Source organism: Oculina patagonica, chromosome 3, assembly GCF_052425735.1.
Source record: "Oculina patagonica isolate OP01 chromosome 3, crgOcupat, whole genome shotgun sequence".
Classification (NCBI taxonomy): domain Eukaryota; kingdom Metazoa; phylum Cnidaria; class Anthozoa; order Scleractinia; family Oculinidae; genus Oculina; species Oculina patagonica.
In genome coordinates, this window is record NC_135760.1 from 7,742,688 (window position 1) to 7,761,839 (window position 19,152).

The following is a 19,152-nucleotide window of genomic DNA, read 5'->3' on the forward strand; positions in this document are numbered from 1 at the left end:
AAAATTGTACCGTGTAAATGGCCAATCAGCGGTCATGATCCAGAGAACACAGGGAGCAATACGTTTACACTGAACGGTAAATAACACACTGGCGTAAATCGCTGGCGCAATCGGAATCGATCAAAAGGGAATAGGGGAAGGTTTACTGAAATAAAGATAGGCCGTTTTGTGCTAGCATTGGAGAAACAGGATACGATCTAAGATGGACCCTTTACATGTACAGCCCTAGACAAAGAAAAGTCATATTTTTAACTTTTAATTTGATTTAATATTTCACTACTCACATCAACTTATGGATTTCACAACTCTCAATGAAATGCTGTACGATTACAAATCTCTCTTGATTGTACTGAGTGTTAAGCGGTCACTCGTCAGGAGTTCGTGACAACTTCGCGCTTATCGTAAAAGTACAGCAGTTGTCACGTAAAGGGCGCTTCGCTAAACCTACGCCAGTCAAACACCATCCTGTTTCTACGACTACGATTGATTTTGACTCCGAAATTTGCGTAAACAGGGCTTTTAACAATATATACGTCTGCGATAGTTTCGCGAAATCATTTGTGCTCTATAAAAAAGTCAACGTCTGCTTTACGCACTAAAAACTACATCACTACATATTTATTGCATTTCTAAGAAGTCCTTGAAATTTAAAAACGAGGATGTTAATAGCTCGGCTGAAATGAAAAAAATATTGTGTGCGGTATATCGCATGTAATCACTTAAATTATTTACAAGACGCCTTTCTCTATCAATGAGCTAGCGGCAACAAACTTTACTAAGTTTCTCAGGTTGCACGAAGTTTTTCAGCTTGTGCTGTCCATTGCTAAGGGATTTCTTCCTAAATAACAAAAAAGAAAAACAAAGAAAAACAAATTAGAATTTCAAGAATTTTATCGTAAACGGTATAGAAAAAAAAATTATTACTGACGGGATTTGTTTTAAAAGCCAATTTCAATTTCCCGTCAAAAATTATCCTTTTCGGTGAGTCAGGTTATTACATTTAGCGTTGATTCTCACTAGACTGTTATTTAATTGTGCAATTTTAATTTACATCAAGCAAATTTTAACTTCCTAACGTGCTCCTAACAGAAGTTTCTATAGTCTTAGTTAAACTTACTTTTATTTTGCTAAAGTCAAATGTCACGTTATCTCCAATCAGCATAAACGGTGCCCAGTCGCAAACCTTGGGATAGCCGTTACATCTCATCCACTTCATGGCCTCGTGAAGAGATTTACTGACGCTATCCCCACGAACAAGGTGCTCGTAGAAACGACGCATAAGCTGCTCTGTTGCTATGTCTCCTAACGCCCACAATGCCACCAGTACTGAACGTGCACCTGATCCCAAGAACGCGCGAGCGATTCCAACCACTCCCTCGGCTCTAATCTGTCCACGCCCACTGTGACAACAGCTAAGTACCACCAGTTTAGCCCGCAGCTGGACTTGTGAAATGTCAGACATCGTCAATAGGTACTCTTCCTCTTGTGGAGTCCTGTAAGTAGTTCTGACCGGGGAAAGGGCAATTTCTCCTCGTTCGGCATTACCATGTGCAGCAAAATGTATCAGACTCACTGAATGAATTATTTGAAGTACCGCCTGCTTCGTTGCGTGCTCTCCTAGCAAAGGCAGAACGCCCAGTAGCTGTCCAATCATCTCTGCTTCTTTTCTTGCATAAGGCAATGGCGTTATGTTCTCTGTTCGTCCCTTGTAAAGCACTCGACCGACTTCAGGATCTCCCACTATCAATGCGCCAGTCTGACTGTGATAGTCTGCAGGACTGTCCTGAATGAGCTTGAGAGTCGACAAAGAAGGAACGATGCGGATCCTGAAAGTCTCTGATAAATACTTCCCATCTTCATCGCGTAACGCTGCAAATGGAACTTGGTACAAGGAACGATCAGGAACAATGATGATTTCGGGCTCCTTAAGTAAGTCGGCCACAGGAGCGATGAGCATTTTGTAGAATAAAGGTTCGGGATCTTGGTTGTCTTCATCGTTATCCTCTACAAGACGCAAATTTGCGAGGCTCTCTTCCTGAGAAGATTTCGAATCAGGCTGAACCATATTTAAAGATCGATCCTCGCAATCCTCATCAGGTAAAATTGCAAAGCTGCGGAAGCTTTTGCCAAAAAAGGCATTCAAATCGCGAGGTAGTCCGGCGGAAGCATTGCTTTCATTTACCGTTTTACTTCGGAAATGAATGACTCCGCTTGTTGTGAGAATCCACAAAAACACATCTTGACCAACATAAGAAATGTATAGACAGGTACAGTTACTTTCTTTCTTCATAATATTTTCAATGCCAATCCACGATTGCGGATTAGCAGAGATTTGTCTTCCAATACAGTACTGAGCTGCCATCAAGTCTGCTAAGGCTCTAGCCCTTTCCAGCTCTAGAACGTAAAGCGCATTGTTAGGATTCTCAGAAAAACAGAAGAATGCACTGAGCGTCTTGTATGGAAAATCGTGGAATTCTGAAAACGATATCTTAAATTGATCGTTGTTTTCAAGCAAACGTCGCAAATCTTCGCTTTTATTGATACTCAGTTGTAAATAGACAAATGCTTCAGAGATCTTTTCTTGGGATAACTTCATCAATATCAAGCTACAATACAAGTGAAACTCTACGTCAGTGATTCCAATATCTTTACTAATTGACAGTGCCTTTTGAAGATAACTTTCAGCTGTGACTTGTTCACCAAGAATACGAAACACACTTCCAAGGTGTGCATAACTTTTTGCTTCACCTGATCTGTCACCAATTTCCGTTTGAATCGCAAGTGCTTTCTCGAGATTTTTTTTAGCTTGAACATATTCACCAAGATACAGGGACACTTTTCCTAGGTTTACGTAATTTGCTGCTTTGCCTTTTCTAGATCCGTCGCCAATTTCTATTGAGATCGAAAGTGCTTTGTTAAGATGTTCTTTAGCTTGGACATATTCACCAAGATATAGGAACACAATTCCTAGTTCTCCGTAATTAAGTGCTTGTCTTGCTCTGTCACCAATTTTCATTGAGATCGCAAGTGCTTTCTTAAGATATTCTTTAGCTTTGACATGTTCACCAAGAGACTGAAACACAGTTCCTAGATTTCCCAAAAGTGCTTCTTCACTTTTTTTGTCACCAATTTCCATGTAGATCGCTAGTGCTATCTCAAGACATTCCTTAGCTTTGACATAAACACCAAGACACTGAAACACAGCCCCGAGGTTTCCATAAGATGATGCTTTTACTTCTGTATAACCAATTTCCGTACTGATTGCAAGTGCTTTCTCGTGACATTCTTTAGCTTTCTCATATTCACCAAGTAATCGATTCACAGTTCCCAGGTTATCGTAATTTGCTGCTTTTCCCTTTCTGTCGCCAATTTCTATACTGATTGCAAGTGCTTTCTCGTGACATTCCATAGCCTGGACATATTCCGTAAGAGCCTGAAACACAATTCCTAGGTCTCTGTAACTTGTTGCTTCTTCTGCTCTGTCACCAGTTTCCATACTGATTAAAAGTGCTTTCTCAGAATATTCTTTTGCATTGACATATTCACGGAGATAATAATACACAACTCCTAAATTTCTACAAACATTTCCTTCTCCTTTCTCTCTCATGATGCTGATGGCTCTGCTATAAATTTCTTTTGCTTCTGCATGTTGACATTGCCCTTCACATATTTTTGCACACGTGCGGTAAATGAGAAGAAGTTCCCTGCCGTACTTTAGTGCATTTGTGTGATCAGAGATCTGACAATATGCCTTGAAGATCACTTGGAGGGTGGCAATCTTAAATAGTTTGACAAATTGTTCTTGTTTCTTCAGATCTTCATTATTCAGGAAAATCAGACATTCTTTACATAACTGGATGGCTTTTAGATCACGACCGGTATTGACAAGGAAAATAGCAACAAGATAGCCTATGAAGATGGCCAAGTGGGCATATCTTATAACGTCCTCTGTGTTGTTCATGGCGTCCTCTTCGTTAAAGCCTGGCAAACTGATAATAAAGAATAAACATGAACAGAATATAAAATCAAGTTAAATTAGTTATGTTGAATACGTAATGCGTATTATGACTGCTATAACTATGACTGTTCTTTCTTTGTTTTAGTTAGTTTTCGTCTTTGGACAAAAAGGAATCAGGATCAATCAGTACAATTGGCCGTTCCGAAATTGCACAGGGAAGTGGGGCGAGTTTCAAATTTCAAGTAATCGATAATCTGACACCACCAAATGAAAGATCATGGTGCGATTGGTCATTTGACCATGTTTTAAGGTCCATAACTTCGTTTCTGTTCATCCTGAAAGCATCAAACTTGGTGAAATGACCATTCTCATCATGATCTTTCATTTGGTGGTGTCAGATTATCGATTACTTGAAATTTGAAACTCGCTCCAGTTCCCTGCGCAATTTCGGAATGGCCAATACAAAGCAATGCAATGCAATACAACATTGCTTAGAAGTTTTTTATTTGGTTATTAGCCTTATAATTAACTAAGAACCAGCATTTTATGTTAATTGCTAAGAATAGCTATTGTGCGGCTGTTTCAGCTACTTTTTCTATGTTTTCTCTATCAGTGTTGCAATTTTGTATTTGTAATGAACAAAAAAACGTGCAAATTTTCGATGTTATTGTCTGTCTCATATGCATATTTAGCCCGGCTTAGTGGCGGTGAACCTACAGTGGTACCGTAAAACATTGTTTGTTTTCTTTTACGAAAATAGGTGAAATGATAACCGTGAAAAACCTGAAAATCTTTTCACCCATCATTTTTTTCTCTTTTCGCAACGGAAATTGAACTCCTCCTGGATAAAGAGATAGAGACTCAGAGGAACCCACTGTTCTCGAAGAAGACAAAATAGGACAAAAGACGGATTTGATAAATAACGAGAAATTGTAATCTAGAGCAACCTTTTGATTTCGACTGAATTATTAAGCATGAAATATAAAACAAAAAACTATATGTACCGGAGAAAAGCCTCGAATTTGCCAAATTTGGTCAAACGTTTGTTTGATAAGTGACTATTACAGTATTTACTCTTCAGCACAGATCAAATGAAAATGGCCATGACAGTCTTAGCCCAATACGAATTTAACGGCCAAAATTAATTTGATTTGTCGTACTAACCACTTCTGCTGGGTCACCGGAAAGAATCCGAAAGTCAGTATGTTTCAAACAACTTCTCAACAAACACTACATCTAGACATCGTTCATTCGCGTGACTTTAATTTTATTGCGTGACTTACTGATCACGACCCAACGGACAAAATCAGTCACGCGATTCATGCAAATCTCTAAGCTCTCGCTTTCTCACTAATTCAGCTTTTTTATTATAAATGCTGAGTTATCATTTTCAAAAAGCCTAAAGTAAGATATTAACTTACCGTGTTCAGTTTCTTGATCAAGTTATGATAGTGAAACCAAAAGCGATGAACTGAAGTACTGAGCGACTTTCCCTGCAAGACAGGAGACAAATACAAACTGAAACTGAAGAACAAAGCTCAAACTCAATGCAGACTTCCAAAGGAAAACCTTGCTTCCAAAGTGTGTTTCATCCTTTACAACTCTATTCTATGTTGATTAAACACGGGAGAGTCCTTGAACGATTTGATCGATCTTTTAATACTTCCGGGATACTTTCGATTTTCGCCACTGCATGATTCCATGGTCCAGTTCACAGAACCAAACAACAGCTTTGTATCTAAAAGGAAACCGTCGAGTTTGCGATTTGTTGCAGCTTTTTGTGATTTTATGTGTTTCGTGGCTTTAAAAAAGTTTATACAAGGTTAGCCAGCGCTGTACTTACCACGAAGCAGTTCGGTTTGGAAAGTGAAACTACGAAAACACTCGGGGATCAAGGAGGTTCCCTGATTATGCGGACAAAATAATTGGCTTATTTGACGACATGGTTGATATGCAAGGTATCCGCTGAAGTAGTACCGCAGGCGCAACTTCTTGCTCAAGAACAAACATGGCGGACAACACGTGAGGGAACGTTTTGAAATGGTAAGCTTCTTTTGAGAGATTTTCTCGTCTATTCTGATCGAAAAATAATTTGTCCAGGTGATAAAAGTAAATTGCTGTTGCAGGGGAAGAAAAAGAAGCCGTTTATTGACAAGAAGAGTGCTCATAGCTTTCAGCTTGTTCACAGAAGTCAGAAAGATCCCTTACAAGCTGATGAAGACAGTTCTAAACATGTTTTGTTACCGATAGATTCCAGCAATCAGGTAGTAGTTGACTTTATAGTATTGTAACTGTTTTTGTTGTGTTTTGCTGCAGCCGCAATGGCTGCAAGCAAAACACATTGAGAGCTGAAGTTTGTGCCGTAAGGACCGTAAGGTGTAAGGTGTAAGTGCCGTAACAGAGGAGAAATCTGAACTACCGATGTCAATCAAATCCATGAACAAACAAAATCGAAACCAATGAACCGTAGCGCTGATCGCATTCGAAGTTACGGGCCAAAGTATTCGAACGCAAACCACGTTGGACACGTTGGAAAACAGAAAACCGATTTAAAAGTATATCGCATTGGGAAAGAAAACAAACTGTGGCGCGACCACTCCAGTTTTATGAGAAAATTATTCTGCAGTTTTCATCATTTACGAAAAGAGCGAAGACTTGGAACCTCGCCGAAGGTCATAAATATTTTCTCCAAAGGACCGGTTAGTGCACAGTTTGTAAACTTTCGCTTTGAAAATAAACTTACCCTCACCTTGTCTACACTGTTTACAGCATACTAGTACTGTATTAACTCTGAACTTCATATTTTAAAATAAAATGTATGAACGTGTAACTTGTCACGCAAAGACAGCTGGAAAGGAATATACCATGCTGGTAGGCTGCACCGCTAATTGTAGCTGTATTCGAGCTATATAAAAGACAGCTAGAAACGAATTAATACTAGTAACATCACAATGGGAAAGAAACTTATTCAGTGGTTCACACCGTCGAAAACAAAGAAATATTAAAGGAAGTTCTCATTCACCAGATTCACTGCATCAGATGCAACATTCGTCAGTTCGTGTTTAAATGCGTGGCGACCAGTTTGTTTACTAGTTATTAAAAAATAATACGGTCTTCATTTAATAAACAGTTCATCCTTAAATTTCAGCTTTTCTACGACTGACAGGTAGGTACTATAGTATAAGCCCCGCTAAAATAGCTGGAAAGGGAAAGTTTTTTGAAAAATGAATTTTTGACTGCCAGACGCGCTGGCGCCACATGTTTATTTTGTGAAGATTAATTAAACGCCGTGAAAAATAGAATTTGATGTCCAGCGAGCCACTGCATCTTCGGCTACGCAGTCCTCAGTGAATCCTCCAACTTCACAAATTTCTAAAACTTTAAGAAAACGAACTTTCGCAGAATCAAAAATTGGTCCTTATCGATCTTCCGATCTTGTTGTGAAGACACTGAAATTCGACGAGTGTTCATGCGTGAAGGGATGACTGACGAATGATAATAATTATTTGTAAACTTTCGCTTTCAAAATGAACTTTGCGTTACGTTCAACGCCATCTTTCTGTTGTTGTACGCCGGTGCGCGTGCGATTATTTATAATTTCTGAATTTTGATCAGTAAAATTATCAGGATTGAATTAACACAAAGTGACTACAATATAGTGCAATTATTAACCTGCACACAAGTGACAGACAATAAAAGACGTTGGATTTCAATCTCGACTCACTTGTCTTTCATCAACATGTTCCCTAAGACTTTGCTCTAGCAGCAAAACACATGGACCCATTGGGGCCCTATTTTTTCTTTATGTAATAACTATACAAACGAACGTGCGAATCCAGCCTAGGGCCATAAATTACTATACATAATTTTACCTTTTGCGAGTTTTGGTATTAAATTTCTGTAAAGAAAAAAATACAGACACTTGGTATTGACAAACGTGGCTTCTGTTTGCTTTGTTGTTTTATACTTGCCAAAAGGCTTGTTTCCTTTATTTTAATTGTTGGCATTTAGTTTATTTTATCTATGTTTTCTCTTCCAGGGTGCAAGTGAAACAGAGTCTGTGTAAGTGTTTGTTACTAAGGCCTTCCTTCAAATGTTCTCCAAAACCCACAAGTAGTCAGCAGACCAGTATTATTTCCTCACTGGTTTTGCGTTACACTTGTGGGACAGTAAATAAGTCACAACTCTTGTGACTGAGTTCCCTGTTTTAGGGTTCTTTTGTCGCTTCTGAGTGTGACTTGCTGTTTTCTTCATTGTTACTTAGTTTGTGTTGTGCTGGCTACACATACTCTGAGAAGGAAACTAACAGTAACAATTTATTAAAGGAGCTACATCATTGGGATTTCGCAGATTTTTGGTTTCAACTGTTCTGAAATTAGTGGTATAAGCAACTTAACCCATGAAAAACGTTATCTTTGAACATCTTAAGGAAGATGTAACCTTAATTTGTGGATAGTAATCAAGCTACATGGGTATGGCTATAAATATAGAGTTTTTGAAGATGAGTGAAAACAACTTGAAAAGTAAACTCTTTATTTCTTAAGTTGCAATTCATTTCCATCTGAGCCATCCAAAGATGCTCGTTAACAGTTTCAGTGCTCAAATATAGCAATTTTTTTTTATAAAAATGGACTAATAGTTTTCTTTATTAGTTTCCTGCAACACAAATGTAAATTTTGGCTGTTTATAAATCTGGTAAAATCCCTGTCAAAGCCCCTTTAAAGATGATTTCCAGTCCGTACTGCGCAGACTCAGGGTTTGTTTTCTTTTTTGTTTTGAATTTGTTGAAACGTTACACTTCGGTGATAGCGTACATGAAGTTTTTTAGTTCACTATTATGGATCGTCTCGTTCAAGAATTCACGATGAGCTAAAATGTCCGTTTGAAATACTGTCGAGCTTCTTTTACTCGTTATTATTGTTTTGCAAGGATATCTGGCGTTAATAATGAAGAAAAAGGTAAGTTTTGTCCCGGAATTTTTATTTTTGCTAGTAAACATTCTTCTGTTTGTGAGACTCACAAACATTGCAGGCGGAGATTGCGCAGTACGGACTGGAAATCATCTTTAAGGGTGTTATTTGCAACAAGGTGCTTTGTATTGTTTTTATCTTGATACATTGTACATGTATCTTTGATATGCCTAAACAACATACTGAACCTGGCTAAAATGGCCTGTATGGATGTCCTCAGCTAATATTACACGTACATGTAACTGATCTTCACAAATAGCCTGTAACTGGAAATATTAATTCTACCAATCAGTGCCAGTGACAAGCGAAGGAAGAAGGATGAAGAAAAAGAACATGGCATTTTCTTTGATGACGAATATGACTATTTACAACATGTCAAACCTCGCACAAACCTGTCACTGGAACCACTGCCTGAAAATGTCACCGTCATAGAAGCTAAGAAGCCACTGCATGCAGATCATTTGGAGGTAGGTGTTATAGTGGTTCTCCGTGATGCGCAAACTCTGAAATTCAAGGGAAATAAAAAAGGTTTTTAATTATCCGGGGGTTTAAGTTAATTCTTTTTTCCTTAGTGGCCATTTGGCCACCGACTGCTCAAGTTTGGTCGCCAGTGAAAAATTTTAGCCTTAAATTAAGCTCACACTTTCAATCCTTCCTCTCAATTTTAGTTGCCAGCTCCAAAAATGTTAGTCGCCATGACTTGGAGGGTTGTTAAAATTAGTGAGAAAATTACCCGAAGGCCCTTTGGGAAACAAACTGGTGTTTGAAACGTGATCTTATTTTCCCGCATATGGATGAACTGCACTGTACTTTGATTATTGAAGTGTTGTCTCTGAAATAAATGACATTTTTATGGAGAATAATTACATTTTCTACCAGCTAGATTTCTCTTCAATCTCACAAGTTCTGAATGTGAATTCCTGCCTAGAATGGTACATTAAAAATGCACCCCTAATACAGTCTGCATCAGAGTTTTTCAACAACCTGTTTTTGGCTTGGTGTAACCATAGCAATACACATACTGTAACATTAATGTTAAGTGACTCTTCTCTTAGTTTTTTAAAAGCCTCTGCTTCCAAGTTGGGTTCAACAACTATATTCGTACAGGAATAACACTTCTTGAACATTAAAAAAATGTATGAAATTTTATATACCGGTATATACATTTGAACCCCACCTTGTTCTAAAACTACCTCATTGTTATGGCCACTTTCTTTGTTGAGTTGTTTAAGTTTTGGTTTAAATGTAGTTTGGCAATGTAAAGTTACCCAGCGAGGCTTTTGCATCAGGATATGAACAAAATGAAGGACTGCTCAACCTTGCTGCCCCGACATCAGGTAACATAAAATATATGTACTGTTAATCTTGTCCACATACACTGTACACAACAAAAAAGAACAATGACAAGGTTTTTACAATGTAATATAGCTTCAAAAGATCTTTGTCTCAATGTGTAGTTCAAAAAATTATCCATACTGTACCTCCCCGGAAGGGATTTTTCCTCAGACCTCCCACCCCCATCCCTCTGAAAATTCTAATTAAGCTTCAATTATTTCTTTAAAGTTTTTGGCCTTTGAGACCTCCCCTCCCAAGGAATTTCCAATCCCTTCTGTGGAGGGAGTATGGACATTTTCTGAAACTACACAATAAGTTAGTTAGAAGAAATAATTTTCACAGCATGGAACTGAAATTTTGACTACCAGTAGTTTTGAAAATACTGTAGATTAGTACTTGTGTATGATTTAATAAGTACAACAAACATTTGCTTTTAATTTGATTTTTTTTATTACATAATTCTCACTAGATCATTTTACCTGATGACACGGTTTATTTTAAATTAAGGACCCCGTCCAGACCTGGATCCTGATGTTGTTGCCGCTCTCGATGATGCACTTGATTTAGATGATCCTGATAACATTCTAGAGGATGATTTTATGTTGAAGGTACCTGTTGGAGCTATGAAGCTATTGTTTTCGTTTTTTTCACCTTCATGTACACTGTATTTTGCAAGAATTTATAGGATATTTACTGGTTATTTTAAAGCAAAATTAATATTTTACTTTAATTATTTATGATCTTGATGTCTTGATGAAAGACCGCAAAATGTCTGAGATGTTAGGTTAAGCCTGAAGATAAGGGTTACACTGTACTGAAGTGGAAAAGTCTCTGGTCAGAACAACTTTAAACAAAAGAAAAGACAGCGGAATCACAAGAACTATAATTTTTGGAAATACACAGTTCATACAGTTGAGTTCAAATAACTTGAACCTTTAAGAGGAATGAAAAGGTTTGTGTTCTCTGTGAGTTGTAAGTTATCAATGGTAAAATTAGTAAGAAAATGACCCGAAGGGAGAAATCAAAAAGGTTCAAGTAAGTGGGAGGTGCAGGTTATTAAAAGTTCAAGTTATTGGAATTCAACTGCATTAAAAAACTCCACTTTTCCTGTTTGGGCAAGCAACTTTTTATGCTCGCTTGTTCAGTGGCCATGTAAGCCGTCTGCTGACTGAGTTGTAAAAGGCCCCGATCAGAATCAGAACAAATTTAACATAAAAAGAATTAGTAGAATTATCCCAAGAACTATTGAAAGTTGCTCAGGGCTCGAGACTAACGGTAGCCAACTAACCAAAGGCTACTAAAATTTAGGTTTTGGCTACCAGGTTTAGCATTCCTACTAGCCATTTGGCTAGTGAAAAACTCGGGAAAGTCAACTGTTCTTGATAGAAATCAATATACCTGACTAGTGGAAAAATTACTTTTGGCTAGTAAAATCTGAAATGTCACTAGCCAGTTAACCAGTGAGTCAAAAAGTTAGTCTCAAGCTCTGGTTGCTTAATATCCAAAAGGCAAGTTGGAATTCAAGTTTTTTTCAACCCGTGTTTATTCAATGTTTTTCAGGCAAACAAAGAGGGTGCAGATTCTGAAAGGTAAAAACCTATAAGATCACATTATTTGTTTTGCATTTGGAAAATGCACATTCTAAGAAAGCAGCATCATCTTATATCAATTTTTATGGACCCGGCATAAGTCAGTGGCTGTTCTGTTAACATAGAAATGTCAATAAATATTAAAAATAAAACTGATTTACATGTAGTGAGGGTTTTGTTTAATACTTTTCAGCCTCAATCCCATCCACAAAACCATGCCTGCTGCGTAAACCTACTATTGAATATTAGTAGGTGCCTATGTAGCCAATCAAATTGCACATTAATTTTTTGCAATAGTTGGCCACTGGGTTATGCTTAAACCATTGAGCCTGTCATAGGAAAGGAAAAAGCTGTAAAAGGCCATTTAACATTTAATTAATACACTTCTTTGCCTAGCTGGTGGGCCTTTCTTACACCTGCTTTCAGTGTTACGTGCATACGGTACATGTAGCTCTCTCTCTACATCCATCTTTGAACATCGTCTTTCAACGTGCTGTTTGAAATGAGCCAATTAAAAGGGATGCATAGCCGTGTTGCTTTCATGCAAAAAAGCCCACAAGTTCAGAAGGTAAAGTTTACGCAAGTCGTTCATATAAATTTTTTAAATTTTTTTCACGCACATAAAATCTAGCCTAACACTGAAAGGCGGGTGTAAGACATTTCCTACTCATTTGAAAAAATTATACTACAGATTCTGCAGATTAAGTTAAAAAGAAAAAAATAAGGAAAACTAAATACGGCCGGATGAGACTTGGTTAATCACAGACAGGCTTGACAGTGCTATTTTAAATTTTGTGATCCACAGTGACGATGACTTGATCAAGAGTGATGATGATGATGATGATGATGATGATCTGTTCCCTTCGGATGAGGCTGAAGAGTCAGGCTCAGATGATGGGATGTCATTCTTTGAGGAGGAGGAAACCAAGTCAAGATTTACAAACTATTCCATGACATCATCTGTCATAAGAAGGAATGAAGGTTGGAAAAAGCAAATGATTATGTTCACAAAAAAAATTAAAATAATACCCGACATTCACTATAATTGTAAATTGATAAGATAAAGTCAGAATGTTTGACGGACAGATTAACATGTGGGCTGACTGACTGTTTAAGGTTCAGTCAGGCCAAACTGTCAATGCTGCCAGAGCTTATCCTGGTATCTGTTAGCTTGATGCACCTAGTGACTCAGGCTATGTTTACATGGGACCGGTCCGGAACGGATCCGGTCCAATTTTCGGACCGGATAGGCCTTCTGTTTACGCGGGACCGTTCTGGAACTGGTCCGGAACGGTCCCGTGTAAACACCTGGATCGGTTCCAAATGGTTCCATGTAAACAGGTCAGGTTCGGTTTGGAACGGTTCCGGACCGGTCCCGTGTAAACATGGCCTCAGTTTTGAATTCCTTTTGTTATTTACATGTAGGTTTGAAACTCATCGATGAACGATTTGAAAAGGTATGTACAATGTAGTAGTCATTTCCAAAAATAATTACAAAGTTTTGATCGGACTAATGTGCTTTGGACCGACTCAACCTCACTTATTTTGTGAACTGAATTCTTAGGTAATGGAAGAGTATGAGGAAGATGAAATTGGAGCACTGGATCATGAGGAGTTAGAGGGGACTGTTGACCCAGGCAGCGAGCGACTTAATGCTCTAGCTGAAGAGTTTATTGAAAGCCAACAAAACCAAGAGTAAGCTTTGGAGTTCTATAACCCTGTAATGCCCCAAATGATGATAAAGTAATTTCTCCTTACAATGTTGGTACATTACCAAGCAGAGAGGTGATGAGAATAAAGAATATTGTCAATGTAATGTATCCAACATTGACTGATATTCCACGAAATTCTCATTACAACATTCAAAGATATGTGTGATGATAAGTTAAGAGAAATGATCTTTTGAATCATTAGGATTGAGAGATCGATGAAACTGTCCGAAAAGAATAAATTTAAGGTACATGTATATGTAGTAAGATAAATATTAGCGTTGATGCTATTATAACTACAGTAGCACATATATATTTTTTTTTATAGTCATAAAAACCGTTGCTTGCTTGATGAGCTAGTGAAGTTCAGCATGCAAAGAAGTTAGTGTCTGCTAGCCTGGGGCTAGTAGATTTTGTGGTTGGGCTGGTGTACTTAATCCTTTGCTTGCCTGATGGGCAAGTGAAGCATCATACACTGTAAGCAAAAGAATATTTTTGGGCTAGTAATAATCACTTTCGGGCCAATACATCCTGGCTACAGCTACAAGTGCAATTGCTTTGCACCCTGGCCTCAAGTTACAAATCTACTTGCCCTGGGCTTTTAAAGATAGAATGTAATTCACCTAACCTTGTCAAGAATGTACAATGTAATACTAGTAATATCTTAAAATGTATTTCCCAGCTTGCCCAAGATGAAAGAAAGTGGAGCTGGCATGAGTCGTGATAATGATGAAGACAGTGACAATGCTCCAGATGAACTTGTCAGAATCACTGATGAACCAAAAGAAAAATGGGACTGTGAATCAATTTTAAGTGAGTACCATGATCTTAACGAGGCTCATTGGTGTGATATTTCCCTTAACAGTTTTTATTAATAAAGTAAAATAGCAAATCGTGTAAGGTAGAGTTTTTTTTTTTTTTAATTGCAAAACACAGAAAAAAAACAACTTACAGTTCACTTACTTACATTGCTTACGGGACAATTACCTACATCACTTACTGGATAATTACTTACAATACAATTGCTTACATTACTTACACTACATTAAGTTACATTGTATTAATTAATTAATTAATTAATTAATTAAGGTAGAGTTAACAAGAACTAAAATGTGATATTTCAAATATCAAAAGGTTACGTTTTTTAAGCACAACACTGTGGTTGGGTTAGAGCTCTTGCTGGTCTGAGAAAGTAATTTTAAAATCCACAAGTAGTCAGCAGACCGGTGTTATTTTCTCGCTGGTTTTGCGTTACACTTGTGGGACAGTAAATAAGTCACAACTCTTGTGACTGAGCTCCCTGTTTTAGGGTTCTTTTGTCACTTCTGAGTGTGACTTGTTGTTTTCTTCTTTGTAACTTAGTTTGTGTTGTGCTGTTAACACATACTCTGAGAGGAGAACTTACATGATTACCAGATTAGGAGAGAATTTTCTGTGTGTGACTGGAATTAAATTACTGTTAGACCTCAATAAAGTAATTTGTTATTCCAACACACATGTAAATTAGGAGTTGTGGCACAAATTGTGACAACTCGCTCGGCTCGCCCGGGCTCGCCTCGCTCCTTGTCACAATTTGTGTCCACAACTCCTAATTTACATGTGTGTGCGGAACGCAAGACGCCTTTCTTACCCCTCTCGCGAAACGAGTTGCAAAAAAGGCGTTGGCGGCACCTCTAACGGCCCGCAGCAACAGAGAGCGCCACCTGTGTGCTAGATTTATTTTTCAATTGAACAAATATTTTTCTTAAGTATATGCAACAGATGGCTGCCGCAAGATATTCGTCAGAAGTTTTGCAAGCTATGATGGAGGAAAACCTCCGTGAATTTCAAAGAAACCCCCAAAGAAATTTGTCTTTTTCACTCGCCCACACCGATTTTAACGAATGGCTTAGAGTATGGAAAATGAACATACCCGAAACTGACACTAACAACAAAGATCTTTTAATTTTTGCAAAAAAACACAAAAAAAAGTTTTATGATCTTTTGGAAAGCGAAATTGATGACTTACGAAGCTTAAAAGCAAGCTTTGGACTTGAAGTTAAATTTTCGATACAAAGAGACGGAGTTACGCAACACATGAACCACTATTTCAGTGAAAGAGAACCGCACGTGTTTTCAAAAAACACCAAAGAAGAAATCGAAAAAGAGTTTGTCAGATTTATCGAAAAAGCAAAGGGAGAAATTGAGGCTTGGTCAGAGAAGGGCTCGGGGTGGAAAATTGAAAGAATAGAAATGGCGTATATCAATGTCGCGCGTTATCAGCCATTGAGAGGGGGGAGTTATCTGCCTTTACCACCAAAATTGGCAAACAAAAAAGCAGTTATTAACGTGCAAAACAGGGATAACGAATGTTTGAAATGGGCTTTGAGAGCTGCATTATTTCCGCCAAGAGATGGGAAAAATCCGCAAAGAACAAGCAGATACCCAGTTGACGACGGAATAAACTACAATGGAATCGATTTTCCAACGCCTCTAAAGCAGATTGACAGGCTTGAGGCGCAAAACAACAACCTTGCAATAAATGTGTTTGGATGGGAAGACGACTGTGTGATACCTCTCAGAACAAGCAAAAAAGAAAATAGCATTTCCCGTATAAACCTTATGTTAATTGAGTCAGGATTAATTCAGCACTACTGTTTTGTAAAAAAAGTAAGCGCTCTTCTTTACGATCAGACTAAATCACACAACAAAAAACACTTTTGCATGATGTGCTTGACCGGTTTTACAAGAGCAGACTTGCTCGAAAAGCACGAAAAATATTGCAATGGAGTTAACGGCAGGCCAACAAGAATCGAAATGCCGGAAGAGGGGAAAAACACTCTTTCTTTTAAAAACTATCAAAAACAAATGAAAGCGCCTTTTGTAATTTACGCCGACTTTGAGGCATTGCTGAGAAAGATGCAAGGATGCAAACGCGAAACGCCCGAGGACCGCAAGAAGAGAAAAGAGCAAGGGGAAGACATTGAGGAGCTGAAGCCAAAAAGCTACACGGACAAAACGGAACAGCACGAGGCGTGCGGATTTTCTTACACGGCCGTGAGGAGCGACGGCAAACACGAAAAGCCTTTTGTTTACAGAGGAGAAAACGCCGTTGAAGTTTTTTTGAACTGCATTTTAAGCGAAGAGAAAAAAATAAGAACAGAATTGTCAAAGCCAGAGCCCCTTGTGATGACTTCGGAAGACTGGGAAAAATTCAAAAATGCAACCGATTGCCACATTTGCGAAAAAACGCTGATAAAACAAAACTTTTTAGACTCGTTGCCGGTTTGGATTGGGTATTATGGTGAACTTAATTACTTTGGGCAGCTTCACAAAAAATGTTATTACAGCACGAAAAAAGCGGAGCAAAGCCTTGGTACCGAACACCACTATGAGCTAAAAAAGCTGACACAAAACACACACATAGTGGCCGCAAAAAACCAAAAAAAATGTTTGAAGTGCCACAAGCCGCTTATCCAGCCGAACTACAAAGATGTGGTAAAGGACCACTGCCACATAACAGGGAAGTTTCGAGGAGCCGCGCACAACATTTGTAACTTGATGATGAGAATAAATCCAAAAAATGTCCAAATACCAGTTGTATTTCACAACCTAAGGGGCTATGATGCACACCATTTAATGCAGGCAATGTCAAAGATTTCAAAAGAGGCACAGAAAGAGGTAAAATGTGTCGCAAACAACATGGAAAAATACATCACATTTTCATTTGGCGGACTGCGTTTTATTGACAGCTTAAACTTTCTTCAAGGAAGTCTTGATTCACTTGTAAAAGCGATGCCGAAGGAGGAATTAAATATAACAAAATCTAATTCAACACAGTTGTCTGATGAAAGTTTTGAACTTCTTTGCAAAAAGGGAATCTATCCTTACGAATACATGGACTCATGGGAAAGATTTAGCGAAACAAGTTTGCCTGAAAAAGAAAAGTTTTACAGCAAACTTAATGATGAGAACATAACGGATAAAGAGTACGAACACGCGCAAAACGTGTGGGAAACCTTTGGCTGCCAGACCCTGGGCGACTACCACGATTTGTACGTTAAGACAGACGTGACCCTGTTAGCCGACGTCTTTGAAAGCTTCCGAAAACTCTGTCTTGAGAAGTACTGGTTGGATCCCGCGAATTATTACACGACGCCAGGCCTTGCTTGGGACGCACTCTTGAAAAAGACAGGCGTGGAGCTTGAGTTACTTACAGACTATGAAATGCATCTTTTTGTCGAAAGGGGAATAAGAGGCGGGATTTCGATGGTAAGCAAGAGGTATGCAAAGGCGAACAACCCTTATGTTGAGGGATTTGACCCGAGCCAGCCAAAAAAATACATAACGTACCTCGATGCGAATAACCTTTACGGGTGGGCAATGAGCAAGCCGCTTCCAAAAAGTGGATTTAGATGGAAAAAGGTTATGCCAACAGAAAAAGAAATAACGAAAAAAAAAGAGTATGCAAAAGCTGGATGGATTTTAGAGGTGGACTTGGAATACCCGAAAGAGCTGCATGAAGCCCACAACAGCTATCCATTAGCACCAGAGAAAAAGAAAATAAACAAAGAAATGTTTTCGCCTTACCAAAACAAAACAATAAAAAATCTTGATTTGCACCTGCCAGACACCGAAAAGCTTGTTTTAACTCTTGAAGACAAAACCAATTACGTCGTGCATTACCGAAACTTGCAGTTTTATCTAAAACAGGGAATGAAACTCAAAAAAGTGCACAGGGTCTTAGAGTTTGAACAAGAGGCGTGGATGGAGCCGTACATCCGGATGAACACAGAATTCCGAAAAGAAGCGAAAAGCGTCTTTGAAAAGAACTTTTACAAGCTAATGAATAACTCAGTTTTTGGAAAAACAATGGAAAACTTGAGAAACCGTGTAGACATAAGAATAGTGCGCAGCGACGAAAAAAAGAAAATAAGAAAATTAGTTGCAAGCCCATTGTATTCAAGGCATGTGATGTTTTCAAACGATCTGGTTGGAATAGACATGCGAAAAAGTAAGCTTTTTCTTAATAAACCGGTCTACACAGGCATGTCTATCCTTGACGTAAGCAAGCTATGCATGTATGACTTCTTTTACAACCATCTGAAAAAGGAGTATGGAGAGCGTTGCGAGCTTTTGTATACAGACACAGACAGCCTTTTGCTTGAGATAGAAACAGAAGACGTTTACGCGGACATGGCAAAAAACATTGACAAGTACGACACAAGCGACTACCCAGAAGAGCATTCACTTCATTCAAACGAAAACAAAAAGGTGTTGGGAAAAATGAAAGACGAATGCGCAGGAAAACTAATTTCAGAGTGTGTTTGTTTGAGGCCAAAAATGTATTCAATAATGACAGAAGACAAAAAAAATATAAAAAAAGCAAAGGGGGTAAAAGAGTGTGTGACAAAGAAAAAAATAGATCATAAAAACTTCAAAGATACACTTTTTCAAAACAAGGAAAGCTTTCACGAAATGCACATGCTGAGGAGCTATGCCCACGAGATGTATTCGATAGTGGTAAACAAAAAATCGCTGTCGCCATTTGACTCAAAGCGATGGATAGCGGATGATGGGATACATACAAATGCTTACGGGTATAAGTTTTG

At 38.3% G+C, this 19,152-nt stretch overlaps 2 protein-coding genes across 3 annotated transcripts in view; one reads left to right on the top strand and one right to left on the bottom strand.

Annotated features, from left to right (window-relative positions):
* Window positions 1-238: 238 nt before the first annotated feature.
* On the bottom strand, window positions 239-5,867 carry LOC144646336 (uncharacterized). The gene is made up of 4 exons (XM_078505889.1): window positions 5,802-5,867; window positions 5,380-5,451; window positions 1,118-3,981; window positions 239-838 (listed from the first exon to the last, which is right to left on the bottom strand). Exons 3-4 carry the CDS (start codon window positions 3,959-3,961, stop codon window positions 824-826), a joined length of 2,859 nt encoding a protein of 952 aa, XP_078362015.1. The 5' UTR covers window positions 3,962-3,981; window positions 5,380-5,451; window positions 5,802-5,867; the 3' UTR covers window positions 239-823.
* Window positions 5,868-5,945: 78 nt separating this feature from the next.
* LOC144646340 (protein LTV1 homolog) overlaps window positions 5,946-19,152 on the top strand; it is a 30,452-nt gene continuing 17,245 nt past the window's right edge. For both annotated transcript variants that reach the window (XR_013569393.1, XM_078505893.1), the window contains exons 1-11: window positions 5,946-6,001; window positions 6,085-6,222; window positions 7,998-8,020; window positions 9,221-9,395; window positions 10,178-10,265; window positions 10,771-10,871; window positions 11,824-11,852; window positions 12,658-12,833; window positions 13,278-13,309; window positions 13,417-13,547; window positions 14,244-14,374. Coding sequence is in view for 1 of the 2 variants with exons in the window: in XM_078505893.1 (XP_078362019.1) it covers window positions 5,999-6,001; window positions 6,085-6,222; window positions 7,998-8,020; window positions 9,221-9,395; window positions 10,178-10,265; window positions 10,771-10,871; window positions 11,824-11,852; window positions 12,658-12,833; window positions 13,278-13,309; window positions 13,417-13,547; window positions 14,244-14,374 (1,027 nt within the window). In the remaining variant the exon portion in view is untranslated. The remainder of the gene's footprint in view (window positions 6,002-6,084; window positions 6,223-7,997; window positions 8,021-9,220; window positions 9,396-10,177; window positions 10,266-10,770; window positions 10,872-11,823; window positions 11,853-12,657; window positions 12,834-13,277; window positions 13,310-13,416; window positions 13,548-14,243; window positions 14,375-19,152) is intronic.

Coding starts and splice junctions, on each gene's coding strand:
- LOC144646336 (XM_078505889.1), bottom strand. CDS start 3,961: ATGAACAACACAGAGGACGTTATAAGATATGCCCACTTGGCCATCTTC.